General features: G+C 46.5%; 3 protein-coding genes across 7 annotated transcripts; 1 reads left to right on the top strand and 2 right to left on the bottom strand.

Moving 5' to 3' along the window:
• Positions 1-2,276: 2,276 nt before the first annotated feature.
• Positions 2,277-20,607, top strand: MARS1 (methionyl-tRNA synthetase 1). Of its 4 annotated transcripts, XM_019952322.3 has the most exons (21): positions 2,387-2,544; positions 3,359-3,449; positions 3,610-3,688; positions 3,767-3,901; positions 4,249-4,324; positions 4,572-4,744; positions 4,926-5,032; positions 9,038-9,154; positions 9,297-9,500; positions 10,250-10,451; positions 12,500-12,574; positions 16,381-16,551; positions 16,722-16,817; positions 16,956-17,073; positions 17,758-17,971; positions 18,710-18,841; positions 18,949-19,053; positions 19,145-19,331; positions 19,885-19,956; positions 20,194-20,286; positions 20,386-20,607. In XM_019952322.3, exons 1-21 carry the CDS (start codon positions 2,436-2,438, stop codon positions 20,530-20,532), a joined length of 2,703 nt encoding a protein of 900 aa, XP_019807881.1. In that variant the 5' UTR covers positions 2,387-2,435; the 3' UTR covers positions 20,533-20,607. The 4 variants fall into 4 exon arrangements, with proteins under 4 accessions (XP_019807880.1, XP_019807881.1, XP_019807883.1 ...); XM_019952321.2 differs by lacking the exon at positions 3,359-3,449 and having other exon boundaries at positions 2,277-2,544; XM_019952324.3 differs by lacking the exon at positions 3,359-3,449 and having other exon boundaries at positions 2,415-2,544; positions 3,798-3,901.
• Positions 20,548-21,363, bottom strand: DDIT3 (DNA damage inducible transcript 3). Its single transcript, XM_073788479.1, has 2 exons — positions 21,226-21,363; positions 20,548-21,135 (listed from the first exon to the last, which is right to left on the bottom strand). The coding sequence occupies exons 1-2, from the start codon at positions 21,361-21,363 to the stop codon at positions 20,767-20,769; spliced, it is 507 nt and encodes a 168-aa protein (XP_073644580.1). The 3' UTR covers positions 20,548-20,766.
• Positions 20,999-24,789, bottom strand: LOC141275659 (DDIT3 upstream open reading frame protein). 2 transcript variants are annotated; one of them, XM_073788480.1, is made up of 3 exons: positions 24,726-24,789; positions 22,130-22,177; positions 20,999-21,135 (listed from the first exon to the last, which is right to left on the bottom strand). In XM_073788480.1, exons 1-2 carry the CDS (start codon positions 24,786-24,788, stop codon positions 22,136-22,138), a joined length of 105 nt encoding a protein of 34 aa, XP_073644581.1. In that variant the 5' UTR covers position 24,789; the 3' UTR covers positions 20,999-21,135; positions 22,130-22,135. The 2 variants fall into 2 exon arrangements, with proteins under 2 accessions (XP_073644581.1, XP_004316395.2); XM_004316347.4 differs by lacking the exon at positions 20,999-21,135 and adding an exon at positions 21,247-21,383.
• Between the last annotated feature and the right edge of the window lie 22 nt (positions 24,790-24,811).

The raw sequence follows: 24,811 nt of genomic DNA, 5'->3' as shown, positions 1-24,811 counted from the left end.
GCATTCTATACACCATAGGTGATCTTATTCTCTCCCCAGCTCAAATGACCTCCATACGTTGCTGGCACCATATCTCTGGTCCAGCTCTTTCTCTGGAGCTCCAGTCTAATCCATTGTCCACTGAAAAACTCCACTTGGGTTTTTCATAGGTACTACAAACATAGTATGTTCTGAACTGAACTTGTCAGCTTCCCCCCCAAATCTGTTTCTCTTCTAGTACAACTATTAAGTTAAATATACTTATTTATTTTTGGCTGTGTTGGGTCTTTGTTGCAGTGCACAGGCTTCTCATTGCAGTGGCTTCTCTTTGTTGTGGAGCATGGGCTCTAGGCACGCGGGCTTCAGTAGTTGTGGCTTGCGGGCTCTAGAGCGCAGGCTCAGTAGTTGTGGCGCATGGGCTTAGTTGCTCTGCGGCATGTGGGATCTTCCCGGACCAGGGCTGGGACCCGTGTCCCCTGCATTGGCAGGTAGATTCTTAACCACTGTGCCCCCAGGGAAGCCCCTATTTATTTATTTTCTTTTTTGGCTGCACCATGCTGCTTGACGGATCTCAGTTCCCCAGCCAGGGACTGAACCCGGGCCATGGCAGTGAAAGCCCGGAATCCTAAAATCTAGGCCACCAGGGAACTCCCAAGTTAAATTTAAATTTATAAATATTTATTGAATGCTTACTGCCATACGTGCCAGGGCAAGGACCATGTGCTAGGCATTGTCAATTAAGAGGCCCTCTCTTGGGGAATTCCCTGGCGGTCCAGTGGTTAGGACTCGGCTCTTCCACTGCAGGGGGCATGGGTTCCGTCCCTGGTTTGGGAGCTGAGATTTCTCATTTTTTGGCTTGGCCAAAAAAAAAAAACAGATGCCCTCTCATAACAATTAAAATACAGTGTGATAAACACTGTGATAGGGGAAATACTATCATCTGTTGGAGTACATAGAGGATGTACCCAATTGCCCATGCCAGAAACCTGGCAGCCAACCTTAATTTCTCTTGTTTCCTCACCACTCACATTTAATTGATTACTGAATCTTTCCAACCTGCCTACTTCCTTTAATCCCTACAACTACTGCCCTTTTCAGCCCAGATAATATGACCTTTGAACTAGTCTCCTTGCATATAGTTCTACTCCTCTCCAGTCCATTCTTGGCACAGCAGCCAGAGTGATGCTTCTAAAACATAAAAATGGCCTGCCACTCCCCTGACTTAACCATTCAAAGGCTTCCCATTTTCCTCAGAGTAAAGTCCAAATTTTACAGTGTGGTTTACAGAGGCTTTCTCCTTTTAGCCCAGTGTTTTCACACTCCCCACCACAAACTCCATACTCCAGCCACACACTACTTCCTCACATTCCTAAACAGCATTGAGGTCTCTGGTCCTTTGCATAAGTTGTTTCCTCTGCCTGAAACACTTCCTTTCCCCACTCCTACCAACCTCCACCAGGCTAACTCTTTCTCATCAGCTAGGTCTCAGTTGAAAGGCCATTTGCACAAGAAGGCCTCTCTTAACCCCTTAGAGTCGGGTAGGGGTCCTAACTAGGAGACCCTACAGCAGATTTCACATTCCCACATTATAACTTTCATGACACGTTAAAGGTTATTTGACTTTCTGACTTCCCAGGAAGTCTGTGAGCTCCGCTAAGGCAGAAGCCTGTATCTATTTTGTGAATAATCGTATCTTCAGTGCATTGTATAGCACAAAGTAACCTCTCTGTACCTCAGCTCGTAAGTACAATTAGGTATTAATTAATCTTAAAGGTATACAAAGATGATTAAGAAGGGTCCCTTTCTCACTTACTGATACGTGCTTCCTTGAATAACGTATACTTATTGACAAACTCTTAGCCTTCTTACTCCGCCTCAACTTACCTTTTTCCTTTACATGCTCCCTTCCCTTTAAATGAGATTGCCTGGCTGCATATACGCTTTAGAATGGTATTAAATCAATATTTAATAGTCACATTCTTTTTTGTTAATAGGATATGTACCCTAATTTTTATTGTGTCACTAACGTAAGTTTATCATAACTCTCAACTCTAAAACTCTGATTCTTATGAACTCGAATCGAGAGTCAGCCATGGCGAACAGCCGCTATCATGACGTCGCCACTTCAGCAAGATGACTGGGGACCTCGGTTTCCGTCACCGCCCGTGGCCTGCGTTACAGGATTAAAGCGCGCCGAGCCCCACACGTAAAGGTCTCCTCGGCCCTCCCACCAAAAAAGTGCTGCTCTGGCACAGTATCTACTGCCTCTCCGTCTCTATGACACTCTTTTCCTGTTTCCTAGTGTTGCATGATGGGAGAAATAGTCTACTTTCCGGGAGTCTGGCCGGGGGAAAGGCCACATTCGGAACTCCATTTCCCGGCGTGCTTCGCGGCGGTCGCTCATCCCACTGGCGGGAGACCGGTTCCGGTTGCATCAGCGTGGGATCCGCGGCGAAATGAGGTTGTTCGTGAGCGAGGGCGCCCCGGGGAGCCTGCCCGTGCTGGCCGCCGCCGGGAGGGCCCAGGGCAGAGCGGAGCTGCTTATCAGCACTGTAGGCCCGGAAGGTAGTCTGCTGGTGCTGGTGGGCGGTGGATGAGCCGGGCGGGACTGAAAACACGCCGACGACCACCCTACAGTTGTCTTCGTCAACCCCGCCCCCGTCACGCACTCCCGTCAACCTTCTCCCGCATTATCCTTGGGCGCCTCATCCCCTCTTTCTTCCCAGTCGTACCTTTCATCCGTCACTTCCCTTAATTACCCTCAATGTACCCTTCTCTTGCCTTCCCTCCTTCCTCTTCCAGGACCTCGCCTCACTCTAGTGAACCTCTTTCCCTTTTCCAATCTTCTCCCACCCCTATCAGGCAACCCCCTCACCACACGTCACTCACATGATAACCGCCAGGTTCTCCTTTGTCGTTCTTAGGAAACCCTGCTTTCCTTTCCTAAGCACACAGAGACACACATACTCTCTTCGGTTTACCTCTTCTCATTCCCAGCCATCTGTTTGGGTGATTCTTAAGTGGTTCTCTTGTCAGTCCTCCCAGTTCTCTTAATTTTGTTCTCCCACTGTAGCTCAGATCAGTCTCAGATATCCTGATTACTTTCAGTTGTTCCACTTCTTGGCTGCAGCACTACCCCAGTACCACCACCTCCTCGCTGCAGTCCCCATCTGTTGTTTCCAGCTGGCCGTCTCAGCTGAACACCTGCTGGTCTCTCCAGTTCATTCTGGACCCACCCCCTTTCAGTGCTCCTATCCTGGACCCTCTCCGTGAGACTGCCCATCCCCCCCCGCCCCCCGCCGTAAAGTTGTCCCTCTAAGTTGACAAAGCATTTCTTTTCTTTTCTCTGTTTTTCACCCATCTTCCTCTCCCGGGTCAGAGTGTGTGGTCCCGTTCCTGACCCGGCCTAAGGTTCCTGTCTTGCAACTGGATAGTGGCAACTACCTCTTCTCCACCAGTGCAATCTGTCGGTCAGTACTGGTTCTTGATGCAGGGAGGTGGCTGAATAGAATCAGGGATTATTGTCCTCTGTGTAGCCTTGTTTACAACCACTGTTTCACTGGGGGGTGAGAAATGGGCTAGACAAATGGGCCCCTTTAATTCTACCTCTGTTGCTCTCTTCCTGGGTAGATACTTCTTTCTGTTATCTGGCTGGGAGCAAGATGACCTCACCAACCAGTGGCTGGAATGGGAAGCGACAGAGCTGCAGGTAGGACTGAGATGTGGGGAATGGCAGGCAGGCTCTTGCTCTGCATGGCTGCCCTGACCCGTGTCTCCTGCATTTTAGCCAGCTTTGTCCGCTGCCCTGTACTATTTAGTGGTCCAAGGGAAGAAGGGAGAAGATGTTTTTAGCCCGGTCCGGAGAGCCCTGACTCATATTGACCACAGCTTGAGTCGTCGGAGCTGTCCATTCCTGGCTGGGGTGAGTTGGGCCTTGAGATGGGTACTGGGAAAAGCTGTATGATATACGAATTAAGAGGGAAGACTGTATTCAGAGTTCAGAACTTCCAAACTGCCACTTACTAGCAGTGTAAACTTTAAAACTCACAAAAACACTTTAAACTTCATTTTTTTCACCTTTGAAGTGAGGGTAATGTATTACTGTCCGCCTCAGTGGGTTATTGTGAAGATTAAGAGAGGTAATTTAAAATGCTTAGCATAGTGCTTGACACATAGTAAGTGCTTAGGAAATGTACGATACTGTTATGTCAATTGAGAAGAACCTGAGTGTCTCACCTGTGTACTTCTTCTTTTCTTTCCTCAACAAAGGAGACAGAATCTCTAGCTGACATTGTTTTGTGGGGAGCACTATATCCATTACTCCAAGACCCGGCATACCTCCCTGGTGAGAACTGTGCATATCACTTCTCCACCAGCCCCAACCCCAGGAGCTTGGTGTCGGGGTTACAGAGTGGGCAATAGAATATTGAGGACCCATTTTGATGTGTAGCTTGACAGGGCAGCTATAGCAGAAAGGTGGCTGAGGGAACTGGGAAAGGCAGCTGGAGAAACTTTGTGAAGAAGGGGAGGAGGTCCCTTCCCGCCTGCCCATTCTTGGTCTTACTGATTGCCTCTTTTCTTCCATGCCACAGAGGAGCTGGGTGCCCTGCACAGCTGGTTCCAGACACTGAGTTCTCAGGAGCCATGTCAGCGAGCTGCAGAGACTGTGCTGAAGCAGCAGGGTGCCCTGGCCCTCCGGCCCTACCTCCAAAAGCAGCCCCAGCCCAGCTTCCTTGAGGGGAGGGCTGTCAGCAATGAGCCTGAGGTTTGGAACAGAGCAGAGGGGTCCCCACAGAGCCTCAGTGCGTGAGGTGGTGGGTGGCTTGGAGAGGGACTTTGAGCATGACTGCTAACTTTTTCAGTTCATGGAGAGCAAGGAGAAGAGTTCTTTACTCTACGCACCCCCCCCCCCTCACCTGGTGAGGGATACTGTCCACTCTTCATAGGAGGAGGAGCTGGCTACCCTATCTGAGGAGGAGATTGCCATGGCTGTAGCTGCTTGGGAGAAGGGCCTGGAAAGCTTGCCCCCTGTTCAGCCACAGCAGAATCCAGTGTGAGTAGGCACACATGAGTGGGGCTTGGTTTCTTACGTGGAAATTGTTGATAGAGCCAATACCTGCCTGTCGAATTCTCTTTGCTGACCTTTGATTTTCTGTCCTCTCAACATCTTGGCTAATACTTTGGATATACTGTCCATCAGTCCCATCTGCACCCATGTTTTCAGCTACTTTTTGTCTACTGATTGCACCTAAATCTGTTTTTTCCAGTTCACATCTCTATTCTGAGCTCCAGACATAGTTGTCAGACTATCTCCTAGATTCCTCCACCTCCACTGGCATTGCAAACTCAACGTGTACAAAACCAAACCTATTACCTTCCCTGCCAGCTTCTCCTTCTCCTTCATTCACTTGTCTTAGTGAATGACTCCCACCTTCCACCTAAAATTCCAGGCCAGAAATCTTGGTGTCATCTATCTATACCCTTCTCTCATCTCTGCTTGTATCATTTGTTCCATTACCAGGTTATTGATTCTAACTCCTAAGGAGTCCTTGTATCCATCCCTTCTCCCTGTCCTCACTGCTGCTACCTGAGATTGGGCCTCACCATCTCTTACCTTCTCCTTCCGTGCCATCCCATGCTCCACACTGCCACCAGAATGGCTGCTTAAAACTGCCTATGTTATCATCTCACCTTCCTTTTCAGAATTCTACAGATGGTTTCTCTGTGTAGTTCATAAGGCCTTTCATGATCTGGCCCCTGCCTGCATGCTTAGCGTCATATTCTGTTACTCTCCTGATAGCTAAGATAATATTCACACACATACGTAGATTTTTCCATTGAAATGAAATGTCTGTAGTTCTGAACATGTTGTTCAATAAAGATTTAAGTGTCCACTCCTTGTCAGGCCCTGTGTGCTGGGAACTGGGTCTACAGAGGGGAACGAAACAGATAAGACTGTGCTCTCATACCACTTTGAGTCTAGTGGTATAGACAGGTGTTTAAAAAAAACTGTCACTCATGAAACTAACACAACGTTGTTAATCAACTATACTCCAAAATAAAATTAAAAGTTAAATAAAACCTGTCACACAAAGGTGTAATTATAAATTTTGGTAAGTACTATGAAGGAAAAGAACAGGATGCTATGAGAACATATCACAGGAGATTAACTTAGAAAAATGGCATTTGACCTAAGACTTGCAGGAATTCCCTGGTGGTTCAGTGGTTAGGACTCCACGCTTTCACTGCTGAGGTCCCAGGTTCAGTCCCCGGGTGAGAAACTAAGATACCGAAAGCCACGCAGCATGGCGAAAAAAAAAAAAAAAAATAGGGAACTAAGACTTGCAAGATGAGTAGAGTTAGGCAAGGGTAAGTCTGGGGGAAGGGTGTCTCAGAGCAAGCATCGTGTTTGGTTCTTTATAAGGAATTTCTAAAAGGCTAGTGGCTGGAGACTGGTCAGTCAAGGGGCAGTTGGGTCAAGATGAGTTTTAAGAGGAAGGCAGGCTGAGATCATATACTCTCACACCTTGTTGTTTTTGCCCATGCTCTTCCTTCTCCCTGGAATGCCTGCATCTTACCTACCTGCTGTACAGTTGTTCAAGAGACCAGTTCTATCATTTCTTTCTCTGTAGAGCTTGTGAGAGTTTTAAGTGCTTCATCTTCTGGGAGCTTCCATTGTCATATTATGTTGTAATTGTCTCTTTTTAAACTTTTTTTTTTTTTTTTTTTTAATTTTTGGCTGCGTTGGGTCTTCATTGCTGCACGCAGGCTTTCTTCTAGTTGTGGCGAGCGGGGGCGGCTCTTCATTGCGGTGCGTGGGCTTCTCATTGAGGTGGCTTCTCTTGTTGTGGAGCACGGGCTCTAGGCACGCAGGCTTCAGTAGTTGCGGCGCATGGGCTCTAGAGCCCAGGATCAGTAGTTGTGGCGTACGGGCTTAGTTGCTTCGCGGCATGTGGAATCTTCCCGGGCCAGGGCTCAAACCTGTGTCTCCTGCGTTGGCAGGCGGATTCTTAACCACTGTGCCACCGGGGAAGCCCTATAATTGTCTCCTTACATGTCTGTCTCCTCGCTAATCTGTAAGCTTATTGAAGGCAGGGCCTCTCTCTTCTTTTATGGTACACATTTTCTAGCACAGGGCCAAGCATTTGGTAGATTATGATAAAATTTGAAAGAATTAATGAAAGTTTGTTCATTCACTGATTTTGAGTATTTCTTTTGAGTACCTGTTGAGGATTGTTTTAAAGGTAATAAAGAATAGGAGATAGATTTTTCTCAGGTGTTTATACAGGCTAACATGTTTAAATGTGTACTTAGAGGAGGAGACAATTGACTAAAGACCCTAGAGCCAAACCAGGCTATCTTCTGTGCTTTTCCTTCTGACTGAAGGACATCCCCAGTGTCTTTTTTTTTAATTTTTTTTTTAAATTAAACTTTTTATTTTGAGATAATTGTAGATTCACATGCAGTTGTAAGAAATTATACGGAGCATCCCCAGTGTCTTGATCAGGCAAATTCCCACCCATTCTCGAGGGCCAACTCAAGTAGTTCTGCCTCTGTGAAGTCTTAGTCTTAGGCCGGAGATACTTGCCTTCCTTCAAGCTCCTTGGGCACTTTGTACCCCTCATCGCACTGATCCAGTTAGAAGTTGTCTGATAGAACGTAACCCTCTTGAGGGCAGAACCCTGGGCGTACTCTGTGGTGGTGCATATCTGCCACCGTAGTAAGCACACTCAAGATGAGAGAGACGTTACAAGGTGACAGAAAAGGAGCACCACAGAATGTGTGGTACAAGATGCTTATGGACTCGGGATACAAGGATGACTGGGTGGAAGGCCGGTTGCCAGTAAAGAAAGGCTTTCCTGAAGGAGCTGATTTCTAAGCTGGATTTCAGAGAAAACTATGGTATTCAGTCATGGGGAGAAAAGTCAGTTAATCCAGGAGAAAACAGTGAGATCTTTCTCAAGGAAATGAGCTGTAAAATGTTCCAGGAAGTAGATGGAACATCTAACTGGATATATAGCATGCAGCTGGGAAGAAGGGTAAGGTTAACATGAGGTAATCATTGGAGTCTCTATTAGCAGAAGAGATTATGGGACTTGGTGAGCTCGCAGGATGCCCAGGGTTGAAGGACACGGTAAGTGATGGTAGTCAGCAATTGTAGATTAAGAATGGTTGGAAGTAACGCAACATTGTAAATCAACTATACTTCAATAAAAAAAAATATTAAAACTGAAAAAAGAATGATTGGAAAGATGAAAGGAAACCTGGTGAGGTGTCAGTGCCAGGGAGGGGGGTGAATACAAGACGTGTGCAGCTGAGCTTTCACTGGTGATGAAGCGTGAAAAGAGAAGAGCAGACCGAGTGACTTCCGACAGCAGATTGAGTGACATGACTAGGAATGATCCTGGGAAAGTGGGGAGGAGAGGGTGGCTATGAAGGCAATGGCTGGTTCCTGCTGGTTTGAGTCAGGCCGTGAGGAAGTGACAGATACGGGTTAGGGAGGGAAGAGTCAAGGGATATGAGAGGACTTGGGAAGGCTTGTGTATGGGCTGGCGAGCTGTAAGCATTTCAGGTAGTGAGTAGAGGTAATGTTAACATAGCACTTGGGAAGAAGGGAAGAGGTCAGTGCTGGGAACGCGTTTTTGGGTGGCACTGGCGTCTAGGAAGTCAGCAAATGATGTTAATTTTTTACACAATCTGTGGTTGGACAGATCCTGGGGAGAGTTGTCAATATCCCAGAGTTTGGAGCCTGGGAATGAGCTAAAGGAAAAGGAGTACTTAGGGTAGTAAAGAGAGACAGAGCTCAGCGTCAGAATGAGGCTTCTTAGGAGCAGTACACGAGGCTTGCTTGCTGTGGGCAAGGCCCTGTATTTGCAACCGTAGGGATCTCACGGCTTTTGGGGGAGTTTATGCTCCAGTGGATTCGTGTGAGGAAAGACTTCAGATGGACGTGAGCCTGTTACAGTAGAACAGATGCATCTGGGTGTTCTGTGCACTTTGGGTCCCTCTTGACCCTCTCTTCTCCTCCCTGGACTGTTCTCTTCCTCTTCCCTACCAGGTTGCCTGTGGCTGGGGAGAGGAATGTGCTCATCACCAGCGCCCTCCCTTATGTCAACAATGTCCCCCATCTTGGAAACATCATCGGTTGTGTGCTCAGTGCTGACGTCTTTGCCAGGTGGAGCCAGCTGCTGGGGGAAAGCCCTGAGGGAGCAGTGGGCCCCAAGGGAATAGGAGGCCTCAAGGGGGGAAGCCGGAGGGATCCTGGGTACATGGGAGGGGCTGAGATGGGGCCTCATGATCACCACATTCCTTCCCAGGTACTCCCGGCTCCGCCAGTGGAACACCCTCTATCTGTGTGGGACAGATGAGTATGGTACAGCGACAGAGACCAAGGCTATGGAGGAGGGTCTAACCCCCCAGGAGATCTGTGACAAGTACCATGTTATCCACGCCGACATCTACCGCTGGTTTAATATCTCGTTTGACATTTTTGGTCGGACAACCACTCCGCAGCAGACCAAGTAGGTTTCCTGTAATCAGGCAGAAATGGAGAGTGGGAGCAGTGGGAATATCTAGGAGACAGAAAGAAGGAACCAAGATTGTTCCCCGCCCCCCACCCCCAAATATCCAGATATTGTCCTGAAATGTGTCCCAGGCATTATTACGGGGATTCATTGTGTGCAGAAGCCTGACCAGGGCTGAAGGTGCAGCTGAGGGAGGGAAGAGACAGGACTTAGGCTCATGGGAAGGACCTGCCTTCCCTCTACCGCCTCCCTTCTCTTCCTGGCCGCCACTGTCTCAGGACAGCCCCTCTCACTCCTGTGTTTATAGCAAATACACTCATTTTCCTCTGCCTGATTATCGTCCTCATAAAAACTGCATAGTAGACAGGCTGCCAGCTGAGAGTTCTGTGCAGTTTAGCAGCACTCTGATTTAATTTTAATTTTTAGGACATATCAAAGAACTAAACAGTCCTATTATCCTTTTGGAGATTTTTGTTAATGAAGAATACAAAACAGATCTGTATTTTACAAAAGTAAATTCTAGAGCGGTGAGGAAAGAGATCATGTGGGGAGTTGGGCAATTTATGTGAGGTGTTTGGGCTCATCAGTAAACTCCCTACAGATGACTAAGTGGTCTCTGACTGATTTCTTTGGCACTTGGACTGAATGGGTTTGGATCCTGGGTGGAGTGGCAGGAGGGAGGGGTGCACCACTTCGTCTGACTTCCCCCGGTCCACCCCTCCCCTGTCCCTTGCTCACCTCATCAGAATTACCCAGGATATCTTCCAGCGGTTGGTGGCCCGAGGTTTTGTGCTGCAAGATACTGTGGAGCAACTGCGGTGTGAGCACTGTGCCCGCTTCCTGGCTGACCGCTTTGTGGAGGGCATGTGTCCCTTCTGTGGCTATGAGGAGGCCCGGGGTGACCAGTGTGACAAGTGTGGCAAGCTCATCAATGCCATCGAGCTCAAGGTGAGAGGAGGGTCTCCTGGGAGCCCGGAAGGAGACAGTCTCTAATCTTAAGGGACTCCCAGTCTGGTCCGCCTCAGGTTCTTTTTTTTCTTCCTTTTTTTTTTTTTTTAATTGAAATATAGTTGATTTACAGTGTTGTGTTAATTTCTGCTGTACAGCAAAGTGACTCAGTTATACAAATATATACATTCTTTTTTATATTCTTTTCCATTATGGTTTATTCCAGCTTATTGAATATAGTTCCCTGTGCTATACAGTAGGACCTTGTTGTCCATAGGATTTTTGTTTTAGCATTCAAGACCTTTCACCAGTGGCTCTTCCTACTCTGTCTTGGCAATTCATCACTCAGTTCACTGCATAAATACTTACTGAGCATTTACTATGTGCTTGGCATTGTGCTGGAAAATCGACAAGTTGAGTTCATATTACCCTACCTTTGCTCCTGCTTCATACCACCTGATCTGCATTTGTTTAGTTCTTTCTCTTTTCCATATATACCACCTTTACTTCTACTCCATGTTTATTCATTTGGTAGTTCATTCATTCATTCATTTATTCAACAAACTTTTTTGAGTCTTTAGGGTAGTCACAGTTCTAGGTGTTGAGGATGTAGCAGTGAACAAGACAGATTTTTATCTAGGGCGGGAGGAAACCAACACTAAAGATAGAATAGAGTTACTCCAGGGTAAACTGCCCGGAAGATGTGGTGGAGGGTGACTTCTGGGGGAAGAGTTGAGCTGGGTGATTAGGGAAGGCCTCTCAGAAGTAACATTTGAATTGAGAGTTTAACTGAAGAATGAGAAGGAGCCAGGAGGTGATGAGTGGGGTTAAGAGTGTTCCAAGCAGAAGGACCAGGAAATGCGAAGACCCGAGGCAGCAAAGCGCTGAAAAGGGGAATTGAAAAGGCCAGTGTGGCTCATAGTGAGTCGGGGTGGGGGTGGATGGGTGGTGGTGGATTGAGACAAGGTCAGAGAGGTAGGCAGTGACCCGATTTCCAGGGCCCAGTCAGCCATCTGGGAGTGGAATGGCACGCTGCTCTGTGGATAATGGGTAGGAGGGAAGCGAGAGAGAAGGTGGGGAAACCAGTCTGGAGGCCAGTGGTAGCTCAGAAATGGGATGACGATAGCTTGGACTAGGTTAATAGCAGTAGAAATAGCGGGGTGGGAGGGGGGAAGGATTTGAGATATGTTTTGGAGGCAGACTCTATAGAACTTGATAGACTGCAATTCGGGGTGATAGAGAAGTCAAGAGAATGACGACTTGTATGCTTTTAGCTTGAGCAGCTTGGGCGGATGGTAGTACTATCTATGAATACAGGCAAGATTGGGTGAAGAAGAGCTTTCCTGTGGAATTCAGTGATACTATTTGGGTTTGTTAAGTTTGAGGTGCCTCCTTAGACATCCAAGGAGGGATGTTAGGTAGGCAGTTGATAGAGGCATGTGGAGTTCAGGAGAGAGGTACTGAGAGTTATAATTTCTCACCTTCAAAAACCCAGATCAAAACTCATTCAGAAGCTTTCATTGGTTAGCTCCACCTGTTTACTCCTTTCGCCATCATCCTTCAATGTTTGTATAGTCAAGTTGTGCCATGAAAATGAGTATTTCTTGACATTTTGCCGTGTGAAAGCCTGTGCTTGTTTCTCACGCAAGCCCTCTCTCCCTGATTGATTGTAACTTCCTCAAGGAGAGGAACCGTGTGTCTTCTCTTCGTTGCTCTTTCTGCTCCTCACACAGCTGCGTACAGTGCAGGGCTCTGGGTCTAGCCTGTGCTCAGAGAATGCTTTTTCCTATTCTTTGGAGTGAAAGGACACAGATGTGAAACTCTGAGTAGCAAATGTTGTGCTATGCAAACCTGAGTCTGCAAGTTCAGAGAAGACCCAAGTAAGTAGTTCGTGAGTTGGCGGGGTGTGAGCGTGAGGCTAAGCTCGGTGCCAGACGGGGGACCTCATCTCTCTGTGCCTCCCCCCTCTCCTGGACAGCTCCTGGCATGCAGCCTGATCCTGACTGTCCTACCTTGGGTCACCCCTTCTCTTGACTTTCCCTTCACAGAAGCCTCAGTGTAAAGTCTGCCGGTCGTGCCCTGTGGTGAAATCCTCTCGGCACCTGTTTCTGGACCTGCCTAAGGTGAGTGGGCCTTTCCCTCAAGCCAGTCTGCATGGCCTCCTCTGCCCCCTCTGCCTCAGCCACAGGCAGAGGCAAATTTGTACCAAATCACCCTCATATATTTTTAATTTCCATTTTAAAATTATACTTAACATGCTTAAGGTTAAAAGATGTAACAGGAAAAGGGCACAAAGTGAAAGGTCCAGGCCCATCTGCCAAGAGAGATTTACTACTGCTGATTTTCCTTTGTAGCACTTGCACATGAAAGTATTCTTATGCCTTTTTTTTCTCCTTAATACAAATTAGATCATGGCATTCATATTCTTCAGTCTACTTTCTTTCTTTTACTTCACAGTGTGTCTTAACCAATTTTTCACTTTAGTGGATTTGCTGCTTTTTTTTTTTCCTTTTAAACTTTTTATTTGGAAATAATTTCAAGCTTGCAAAAAGAGTTGCAAGAATAAGCAGTTGCTAGAACAAAGAACCTCATGTTCTTTACCCAGAAGAACCTCATGTACCCATTACCCAGATTCATGGCTGTTAAGATTTTGCTCCATTTGGTTTAGCTTATTCTCTCTCTCATACATGTATGCATCTGTACTTATATAACCTCTTTACTCTTGAATGCTGCCCAGTGTGTTTCCTAAGAAAAAAGACATATTCCTGCATAACCACAGTATGGTTAACAACTTCAAGAAATTTAACATTGATATAGTTGTGTGATCTACCAGCCATATTCCAGTTTTGCCAACTATTCCATTAATATCCTTTCTAGCATCATTTTTCCTGTAGTGTAGAATCTGGTTCTGGATCATGTATTGCATTTAGTTTTTCTGTCTCTTTAGTTTCCCTTAATCTGAAACAGTTCCTCAGCCTTTCTTTATCTTTTATGACATTAACAGTTTTTAATAATTATAGGCCCTGATTCCCCCTTTTAAAATAGAGTATTCATTCTGGATTTGTTGGCTGTTTTCCTCATGGCTAGATTCAGGTTATGCATCCTCAGCTGGAATACTACATAAATGATACTTTGTTCTTTCCAGATGATACTTTGTTCTTTCCAAAATGATACTTTGTTCTTTCACATCATGGCCATTTCCCCCTCATTGGTGATGTTAATTTTGCTCAATCAGGGTGTTACCCAGCTTCTCCACTGTACAATTAATGTTTTCCCCTTTGCAACTTATAAGCAGTCTGTGGGAATACACTTTAAGACCATGCAAGTACTTTGCTCTTCATTGAAAGGTTCCCTCTAAATTTAGCATCCATTTATTTAATCATTCTTACCTGAACCAGTTTTTGTTAAGATTTGCCAACTCTGCCACTCCCTCCACATTTACCCTTCTCCTTCATTCATTTATTTCATTTATTATCAGTGTCAACTCATGGATGCCAATTTTTTTCAGTGGTTTATAATTGATTCCTGTCCTAAATAATTTTCATATTCGAATTGTCCCTTATTTGGCCAATGGGAGTCTATTCAAGGTTGTTTCTCTGGGTGTTTCTGAGGTCTCCCATCATTTTTTAAGCACTTCCTTATTTTCTAGCATAGCAGGATATTCTAGATTCATCTTGTTCCAGTCTGGGATTCAACCATTTCTCTACCAAGCCCTGTTTCTTTTTTTTTAAGTAGGTAACAGTGTTAGAGACCAAGATTTAAGTGTGCTCATTGCTACTGGGATGTCTTTGCTTCTAGGCCCTGTCAGCAGAGAGTTAGGCATTTGTTTTGGGTTCACACTGACACCTGAAATACCAGGCCAGCCCCATGGGGTTCTTCCTCACTTTCCCTCATCTCATATTTTTATTTCCCTTCTTCCAAACAGTAAGTACTCTGGTTCCCAATAACATTATTTACTCATTTGCTCGATTCTACAATACACCTAAAAATTTCAGAATTGCTTCACCCATACCACTATCAAAAAACCTACTAAGATGAGTTTAGGGTTTATTGGCAGTCCTGCCCCTTCCCCCCCAAGCGTGGGTATATAATCAAATATGTTCAAAATTGTCTTGGCTTAGTTTTTTCCCCCTTTAGTGTGGTTGTGTTACTGAAGTAAGCCAATAAGTTTGGTTCATTTGCTTCTAGTTCTTTTTCTCTCCTCATACTTACTAACTTAATTTTTTGAAAATGTAGAACATCAGTATGCTTCTAAAACATCAAAACCATGCAAAAAGGTATACGCAGAGAAGTGTCATTCCCTTATTCCCTTTCCTGTCCAGGCTACCTTGTTCTCCCATCTCCTGTAGGTGATGGGCTTTGTTTTCTGATTTTGTCTTAGTGTGTTTATTTTTGTAAAGATAATCCTATATGTGTGTGTGTGTGTGTGTGTGTGTATGTGTATGTATGTTATTTCCTCTTATACAAAATACAGCATACTGTATATACTCTTTTGCATTTTGTCTTTTCCATCTAACAGTATGTTCTAGAAATGACTCCATATCAGGATTACTCCATATCAGATGATAGAGATCCTTCTTACTCAGGCTTGTTTGTTTGTTTTATTTAAACAGCTGCATAGTACTCCATTTTGTGTGGGTACCATGGTTTTTTGTTTTGTTTTTTAAAAATATTTATTTATTTGCACCAGGTCTTAGTTGCGGCATGCGGGATCTTTAGTTGTGGCATGTGGGATCTTTTTTTTTAGTTGTGGCATGAGGGATCTAGTTCCCTGACCAGCGATTGAACCTGGGCCCCCTGCATTGAGAGCGCAGAGTCTTAACCACTGGACCACCAGGGAAGTCCTGTGGGTACCATAGTTTATTTAACCAGTTTCTTGTGTTTGCCATTTAGGTAGTTTCCAGTATTTTGCAGTTAAAAATACTATTGCAGTGACTAACCTTGTGCATGTGTATTTTTGTATTGTGGGAAGTGTATCTTCAGGATAAATTCCTTAACAGGGATCACTTGGCTGTGTCCAGGAGAAATGCATATGTAGGTTATTGCCAAATTTTTCTCAATAGGTGTTATTCCATTTTACATTCCTCCCAGTAGTGTGTGTGTGCACTTGTTTGCCCAGAGCCTCACCAGTAGAGTGTGTTGTCAGGTTTTGGATGCTACAGTATTTATGTGGATGAATCACATGAACCATCCCTTACAAAAGATTTATCTTTGTTTTTCTGCTTACAGAAGTGATATACACTTGTTTTTAAAATTTCAGAATGAGGGAATTCCCTGGCAGTCCAGTGGTTGGGACTCTGCACTTCCACTGCAGGGGGCACAGGTTTGATCCCTGGTCGGGGAACCTAGGATCCCACAAGCCACGCAGTGCGGCCCAAAAAAAAAATGTTCAGAATGAAATACATGGTGTAAAAGTGGATGTTCCCCTTAATCTCATGTGAGAATAAAGCACTGAGATATAGTTTTCCTCAAAAATTTTTTGGCCTTATGTTAATCTGTGTATTACTATTCTTTATTTTTATAAATAGGATTATATCATATGTTACTGTTTAGCAGTTTATTTAATGTATTTCTGAGATCTTTACATATCAGTACATACAGGTCTTCCTCACTCTTTTTAAAGGGCTTATAAGTATTTCATTATGTTGATATACCATATTTCTTTAAATTCTACAGAACCAAGTGAATTAGTTTTAATTTTTGCTGTGGTGAACTGTGCACTTCTTTATAAACACATCTGTACACACTTATGTGAATATTTCTGTTGAAAAAAATCCTTAGAAGTGGAATTGCTATGGCAAAGTCATGAATCCTTAATTTTAATTATATATCACCAAACTACTCCAAAATGGTTGTACGTATTTATCCTTATGGTGACCACACATGCGACTGTCCTAAACCAGCTCTCTGTGCTTCTCTGCTGTCTCAGTTGGGAAAGCCGCTGGAGGAGTGGTTGGAGAAGACGTTGCCTGGCAGTGACTGGACACCTAACGCCCGGTTCATCATTCGTTCTTGGCTTCGGGATGGCCTCAAGCCACGCTGCATAACCCGAGACCTCAAGTGGGGAACCCCTGTGCCCTTAGTAGGTTTTGAGGACAAGGTAAAAACGCTATGCTTTATTCATATCTCATATTATTCAGCCTTGGGATTGAAACCCTGGGCTAGCAGAACAGACTTGATTGTGTCTTGATTCAGTCTGAGGCTTTGGGTTGGCAAGGTTTTCCCAGTGTTCTTGCATCTTACTGTGTCTCCTCCCTCCTGACCCTCCAGGTATTCTATGTCTGGTTTGATGCCACCATTGGCTACCTGTCCATCACAGCCAACTACACAGACCAGTGGGAGAAATGGTGGAAGAACCCAGAACAAGTGAGCAGTTCTTTGTTAGCCTGTCAAAGACCTGGGGAGGGTGCGTGTATAGTGGGGGTGGTTAGGGGTGGGTAGCTGATCTTTCTTGGGCCTTTGAAGAGGATGTCAGGAGCTCTGTCTCCCAATTATATTCCATAGGTGAGCCTGTATCAGTTCATGGCCAAAGACAATGTTCCCTTCCACGGCTTAGTCTTTCCTTGTTCAGCCCTAGGAGCTGAGGACAACTACACTTTGGTCAGCCACCTCATTGCTACAGGTACCCTGGGAGATTGGAGAGGGGGATGTTCTTAGGGAATGAGGGCCAAGACAGTACTTGGAAGAAACTCCTGGAGAGGTGCTAGGTCTTGAGTTAGGAGTTGAGATGGAATAGGAAACAATTAGAACATGGAAGCTCAATGCAGAAAAGGAAACAAGGGCTTCCCTGGTGGCGCAGTGGTTGAGAGTCCGCCTGGCGATGCAGGGGACGCAGGTCCGTGCCCCGGTCCAGGAGATCCCACATGCCGCGGAGCGGCTGGGCCCGTGAGCCATGGCCACTGAGCCTGCACGTCCGGAGCCTGTGCTCCGCAACAGGAGAGGCCACAACAGTGAGAGGCCCACATACTGCAAAAAAAAAAAAAGGAAAAGGAAACAACCTGAAGAGAGCAAAAGTCCAAAGCTAAATTTTGTAATGGGTAGAAGTAAACAGAAGACCAGAATGCAGAGGAAGGATCTCCCAAGTTCTGTGCAGGCCAGCTACTCTAGAACTGAGGTTGAGGGAGAGGAAAGAAGAGTTAGTGGGTCAGAGAGGAAGGACATGATTTTTTTTTTTTATACAGCAGGTTCTTATTAGTTATCTGTTTCATACATATTAGTGTATATTTGTAAATCCCAATCTCCCAGTTCATCCCACGAGGAAGGACATGATTTGAACAGATGGTTCTCATTCTCCTTCTCTGTCCAGAATACCTGAATTACGAGGATGGGAAATTCTCTAAGAGCCGGGGTGTAGGAGTGTTTGGGGACATGGCCCAGGACACAGGGATCCCTGCTGACATCTGGCGCTTCTATCTGCTGTACATTCGGCCTGAGGGTCAGGACAGTGCCTTTTCCTGGACAGACATGTTGCTCAAGAATAATTCTGAGCTGCTTAACAATCTGGGCAACTTCATCAACAGGTGGGACCTGGTGAGGGGTGAGAGTCAGCAGATGAGCCTGGGGTGGGGCTAGTAGGCCACGTATGCTTGGTGCGAGTTAGTTGTAGAGATGTGATTTAGCAGAGTTGGTCACAAAGTGAATTTTTGTGAATTATTTTCTTATTAATGTTCTTTGTAGAATTGGAAATGTGTTTTTTCCTAGCAAAAAGGTTCACTTGCAGACCACTGAAAAGTTTGGCTGAAGAAGGGGGTTATTTTAGCATAGGGGTAGGAGACTTCTGCTGTACTTTTCAGTTTTCTTACTTCAGGCTCACATTCCATTATCGGTCCCTATCTCAGCTACTCTGCAACCTAAAGAAATATCCTCCATGGCTACACACGCTTTCAGGTTTGCTCATTAACCACATTGAACAGATAGTCCCTACTAGAGATTTATTTGTTTGGTAGCAATTAATGCATATTTCAACGTGATCATTCTGAGTTTTTAACTTCTTAAAAATAAACGGTTGCTTAACTTTATTAGTTCCCTTTATATAAGGGATATCTGTATATAAAACGTCTGTTATGTGCAGACTCATATTCTTACGGGAGAGGGAGAATAAGGAATTAATTTGTTAAGTTTTGCCTTCCAGCTTGAGGGAGCCAGGTGGTTTCAGTTCTGAGAAAATGCAGAGTTATGAAAATCGTGTCAAATTTCTCTAAGGAGACTGGGCAGTAACTTCTCTTTTCTCTCCCCTCTCCTGCCCTCCTCCCATCCAGAGCTGGGATGTTTGTGTCTAAGTTTTTTGGGGGTTTTGTGCCTGAGATGGTGCTCACCTCTGATGATCGGCGCCTGCTGGCCCATGTCACCCTGGAGCTCCAGCATTATCACCAGCTGCTAGAGAAGGTTCGGTAAGTAGCTATACCTCTGTCTCAACTCAGTGATCTGCTGGCATGTTGAGAGCCCCATACTGGTCCCCCCAGAACCTTACACCTTGGCCTGCATCCTTCCTTCCCAGGATCCGGGATGCCTTACGCAGTATCCTCACCATCTCTCGCCATGGCAACCAGTACATTCAGGTGAACGAGCCCTGGAAGCGGATTAAAGGCAGCGAGGCTGACAGGTAGGTAAGGAGGTACGGTTGGCTCTAGGAATAAAGTGGCTGGTAGGCTACGTCCTCCTGGGGGTCGTGACTAATATCTTTTCTTCCTCAGACAGCGGGCAGGGACAGTGACAGGCTTGGCAGTGAATATAGCTGCCTTGCTGTCCATCATGCTCCAGCCTTACATGCCCACGGTTAGTGCTACCATCCAGGCCCAGCTGCAGCTCCCACCTCCAGCCTGCAGCATCCTGCTCACAAACTTCCTGTGCACCTTACCAGCAGGACACCAGATTGGCACAGTAGGTCTCTAGATTTGAAAGAGCCAGCTTCTCTCAAAATTCCTGCTTTTGCCAAGCAGCCTCTGGGGAGGGGTCAGGGAAGAACTTAACTTTGGGCATGAGACTCTCATAGCTATTCGAACCCCTTCCCCACTCGTCCCCACTCTTCACTTAGGCTTGTTTCTAATATAAAGTCCTTAGTATTGGTTTACAAGCCCAGTGTTTTCTGTAGCTCACGTATCCTCACTGTCCTTCATGCCAGGACCCAAGGGGCAGGGAGAATACAAAGTAACCACCTCCTCAACACAAGGGGATAAAAGTATGTACACCTCTAAGCTTTTGCATCAACCTAGCATCATTAAATAGTTTAAATAACTTTTGACCCTAGTGAATGCTTTTTCTGGATTCTTTACTGAAATCAGCAGGTATTTGCTCAGTGTTACACTCTGTAAGAGTGTTTTTTCTAGACCACTGAGTTCCTAAATGTCAGAAGTTGGGGTGGAGAGGCCCTCTATATAGTCTGGTAGAGTTTATACCTAATCAGTGAATGATTCTGGAATTCTTTTTTTCACAGGTCAGTCCCTTGTTCCAAAAACTGGAAAATGACCAGATTGAAAGTCTGAGGCAGCGCTTCAGCGGGGGCCAGGTGAGAAAGCTAAAGACTGTGCCTCACCCACCAACAGTTAGCATCCTCCAGTAGCCCTCACTCATCCCTCTTTCCATCTATTGGCCCTGCTGCTTCCTCACTTCATTTTTCTTTCCTGTCTTAGCTAGAAGAGTCCTTGTCATTAAAGGTAATCACTTTCCCCCTGAGATGTTATATAAAACTTGAGGTCAGGGGATGTATATGGTAGCAGGTGCTAACTCTGTTGTTGATCTCAAGGCAAAAGCATCCCCCAAGCCAGCAGCTGTAGAGACTATGACAACAGCTGGACCACAGCAGATACAAGTGCTGATGGATGAAGTGACCAAGCAGGTACGGAGCTTAAGCCCTATGGGAGGCTGGAAAAGCTGAATCCTAAATAGGTCGTTTCTGGTCTCACTGTTGTGATTCCCCCATCCCCTCTTCTCTTAGGGCAACATTGTCCGGGAATTGAAAGCACAAAAGGCAGACAAGAACCAGGTTGCTGCAGAGGTGGCTAAACTCTTGGATCTGAAGAAACAGTTGGCTCTAGCTGAGGGGAAACCCCTTGAAACCCCTAAAGGCAAGAAGAAAAAGTGAAAGTGAGAACTTGGCTCCTAGAAAGTCACTTTAATGGATGTGGACAGTAATAAATAAATGTACAATCTCTATATACATGCCGAGACCCTCTCCTGTCATCTACCCTAAGTTTTCCCCCTACTGAATAGATGGGGGTGGGAGGGGTCCATCGTTGGCACTGGTGAGAAGGTGGTCAGTAGATACTTCCAGGAAGGGTCGGAAGTGGCCTGAGGGGGAAGTGCTGGTCCCAGCCGTTCATGCTTGGTGCACATTAACCATCCGGTCAATCAGGGCTCGGCGAGTCGCCTCCACTTCCCTGGTCAGGCGCTCGATTTCCTGCTTGAGCCGTTCGTTCTCTTCAGCTAGCTGTACCACTTTTCTTTCGTTCTCTTGTTCTTTCTCCTTCATGCGTTGCTTTCCAGCCCGTGCCGGGGACTGGCCACTGTGTTTCCGTTTCCTGGGTCTTTCTTGGTCTTCCTCTTCTTCCTCCTGAGCCGGGGAGCTCTGACTGGAATCCGGAGAGCTGGGGCTCTGGGAGGTGCACGTGACCGCTGCTCGTCCTGGCTCCTCGGTCAGCCAAGCCAGGGAGGCGGGGTCAAGAGTGGTGAAGGTTTTTGGTTCTTCCTTCAAAGGAATGAGGAAAGGCAGAGTAGGTGTTAATTAGCTGAGAAGGGACGGGCAGCCCCTGACCAGCGTTAGGCCTAGCATTCTTACCTCCTCGTTTCCAGGGGGTGAGACATAGGTACCCCCATTTTCATCTGAGGACAGCACCTCCTGCAAGTCCTCATACCAGGCTTCCAGCTCCCAGCTGGACAGTGTCCCGAAGGAGAAAGGCAGTGACTCAGCTGCCATCTCTGTGGCTGGATCAGGCTCTGGGAAAGGACATAGTCAGGATAGTGGGTGGGGGAAGAAGCTCCACAAAGCCGTCAGTCTACGGGTTGGCACACTGGCCTGCTGCCTGTCTGTTTTGGTAGATAAAAGTTTATTGGAACACAGCCACATCCATTTATTTACATATTGTTTACGGCTGCTTTCATGAGACAACAGCAGAGATGCATAGTTGTTACAGAGACTATTCTGTGTGGCCCTCAACGTCTAAAGTACTTACTGTCTGACCCTTTAAAATTTACCAACCCCTGATCTAGAATGATATTCCGTCTTTGCTTTTGCCCAGCACATGAAGAAGCAAGTGCCTGGATGTGCATTCTTATGGGTTCCTGGTAAAAGTCTTCGGCCCCCCTTGGGGAACTCCACTGGTTGTGTCCAGGGGCGGTCACCAGACCATCTGTGCTCCTTTCTCCTCCTGTGTGGGGAGCTTGGGCAAACAGTCCTTGGGTCAGTCTAACCTTGGTGGGGACGGAGGTGTGGTGAGACCTCACCTGACTGCTCACTCAGGGCCAGCTTTCAATTAGGACATGCTCTAAGAATAGTGATTTGGTCACCTTGTTAGGGGCAGGTCAGGAGGATGGATGTGGCCTAACAGCAAAAGCCTGCTCAGATTCAAACCGTCCTCTCCCACCTTCTCTAGGTGTTTTCATAATTTCTTAGGGCCCCAGTAAAGGGGGCCTAAGCAGCAATTCTTAGGAGCTGGTTTTGGGAAAGGGTTGGTTAAGTTTACCTGCTTTCAGGTGTGGTGATGTATGAAGATACACTTCCTTCTGGAACACTGTGGGGATCAAAGATAAATGTTAGCCATTTCTGGAAGGGGGGAGACAGGCAGGTTCTTTTATCTCCAGCTTCCTACTGCTCCTTCCTTACTTCTTGTCTTATAGAGTATAGTTAGTTATTAGTCCCTGTAGCCATTTCTAAGGACAGAGAAGAGCCTGACTTCCTTTATTTTTAGTTGCTGACATTTGTAGTCCTGATTACATAATAACAAAATCCTGGCCAACTCAGCTTTCTCTAAATTTAAGGCAGTCCTCAAATCTGCCAGGGTAAGGACTGGACTACAGGGAAGGGAAAAAATCAAGTGGCATTTTCCTAATTCCATTCCCACACTGACATCCTCCAAATGTGTATTTCCAGTCTAGACCTCTCCTGGGACCTCCAGCTCTAACTGCTTACTTGCCATTCTCTTTTTGGATATCTAATATGCATCACAGACTGAACGTGTCCAAAGACCAACTCCTGCTAATCTTCTGCTTCCAAGGTCTTTCCCATCTCGGTATACAGCAACTTTAGCTTGAGCCAAAAACCTTGGTATCATCCTTGATTCCTCTCCTCTCACACCCCACAATCCAATCCAAACCACCAGCAAAACTTCTTGAGTCATTCTTCAAAACCCCAGAATCTACACACGTCTCACCAATTCCACTGTTTCTAATCTAGATCAAGTTACTATCATCTCTCGGGTGACTGCAGAAACCTCTTGACTGCAGGTCTCCCAGTTTCTGCTTCTGCAACCCCTCCCAGAGTCTATTCACAACAGCCCCCAAAGTGAGTCTTTTAAAACTTAAGTCAAGGGCTTCCCTGGTGGCGCAGTGGTTGAGAGTCTGCCCGCCGATGCAGGGGACACGGGTTCGTGCCCTGGTCTGGGAAGATCCCACGTGCCGCGGAGCGGCTGGGCCCGTGAGCCATGGCCGCTGAGCCTGCGCGTCCGGAGCCTGTGCTCCGCAACAGGAGAGGCCACAACAGTGAGAGGCCGCAAAAAAAAAAAAAAAAAAAAAAAAACTTAAGTCAGGCTGTGTCATTCCTCTATTCAAAACCTTCTCATTTCACACATATTAAAAGCTAAATTCCTTAAAATGGCTTAGAAGGCCCTCCACAATCTGCTCTTTCCTTGCTCTGTTTTTCTCATTGACCACTCTCCGTCTTGCTCACTCTAGTCCAGCCAACTGGCCTCCTGTTCCCTAAAGATACTATGCATGCTCCCACCTTAGGACCTCTGCTCTTGCTATTCCTTCTCCTGGAAAGCTCTTCCTTCCACATACCACATGGCTTACTGCCTTGCCTATTTTTAGGTCTTTCATTTAAATATCAGCTCAGTGGGGGAATCCCTGACCACCCAGTGTAAACTGTAACCTCCACTCAGCGTTCTCTACCCTTCCATGCTTTAGTTTTTTTCTATGGCACATGTTTGCTTACTGTATGCCTCTTCCCACTGAAATGTAAGCTCTGTGAGAGGAGAGATTTTTTTCTCTCTTGTTCACGGATAAATGCTGGGTCCCAAACTTAACCAGCATAGTAGGTGCTGGTTAAGTATTTGTTAGGAATCAATGGATAAATGTCCCCAATCTCTCATAGGGAAAGGAGGACGAAGTCCAGAGGCAGAGCAGCAGCTGCCTATCCCTGGGGACTGTAGATGCAATATCGTCCTCAGTGCTTCTGTACAGGGCTGTCCTCCCTGGAGAACCCTCCTTGCTTTCCAGTGTGTGGGACATAGCTTTCATCATCAGTGGAGCCCCGGGCCAGAGGGCTGCAGAGCCAAGCAGGGGGCTGACCTGATGCAATGGTTACACAGAGATTAGCTGGAGACAGGACAAGGGGAAAGAGGCAAGGACCAATCCCAGGGGAAGGACAATCCACTGGGGAGACCTCCAAATGGCTTCCTACACTTAAAAGATCCAGGATGCTCTCTTCTGCAGAGGGCTTAGGGACCTCTGGGGAAAAGGAAAACTCATCTCTGCTCCCCGTCCATCGACATCCCTCTTCCCAAAGGCTTGTGTCGGTCTCTTTTAAGATTCTCTCCTCTGCAAGGGTGCAGAAAGAATGTCCTGTGGAGGGTCCAAAAGCCCCATCTACTGACGTGGCTATGCTGGCCCTGAGACGCTGCGGCTAAGACAGGATTGGGGGTGGGGGTGGGGGAGGACGCTAGTGGCAAAGTGGCGGCAGCGGCCTGAACCACTGTCAACCAGCCTTCTCAGCGCAGGGATGTGTCCTGTTGCCCCGCCTCCCACCCGGCAGGCCTAACGAGGAGGCCTGGGGTCTGCAACGGGAGAGAAAAAATCTTCCTAGGGCAGCTGGGGCCCCTTCCCTGAACAGCACAGAGTAAGGCCTATGCTCCGGGCAGTGGTGGGATGCTGCTGTCGTGCGAAGGAAGAGGAGTCTGTAAGCACTACTTCTGAATGAAGGCTTCTCATCCCTCCCCCGGACGGTCACTTCATTGCGGAGGGTGTGGGACCACATCCTTAAGAGCGGATGCCCTAACTTTAAGGTGACAACTGGTGTTCACGAGGATGGGAGGGTAAAAGGTAGATGGGGGAATCAGTACTCGCCTCTCTCCTCAGGTTCCGGCTCTGATTTTGGCTCTGTCGCTGCCACCCGCTCATCTTCAACATGATACACTCTATGCCTTAGACTC

Source organism: Tursiops truncatus, chromosome 11, assembly GCF_011762595.2.
Source record: "Tursiops truncatus isolate mTurTru1 chromosome 11, mTurTru1.mat.Y, whole genome shotgun sequence".
Classification (NCBI taxonomy): domain Eukaryota; kingdom Metazoa; phylum Chordata; class Mammalia; order Artiodactyla; family Delphinidae; genus Tursiops; species Tursiops truncatus.
This window is presented reverse-complemented; position numbering and strand designations above follow the sequence as displayed.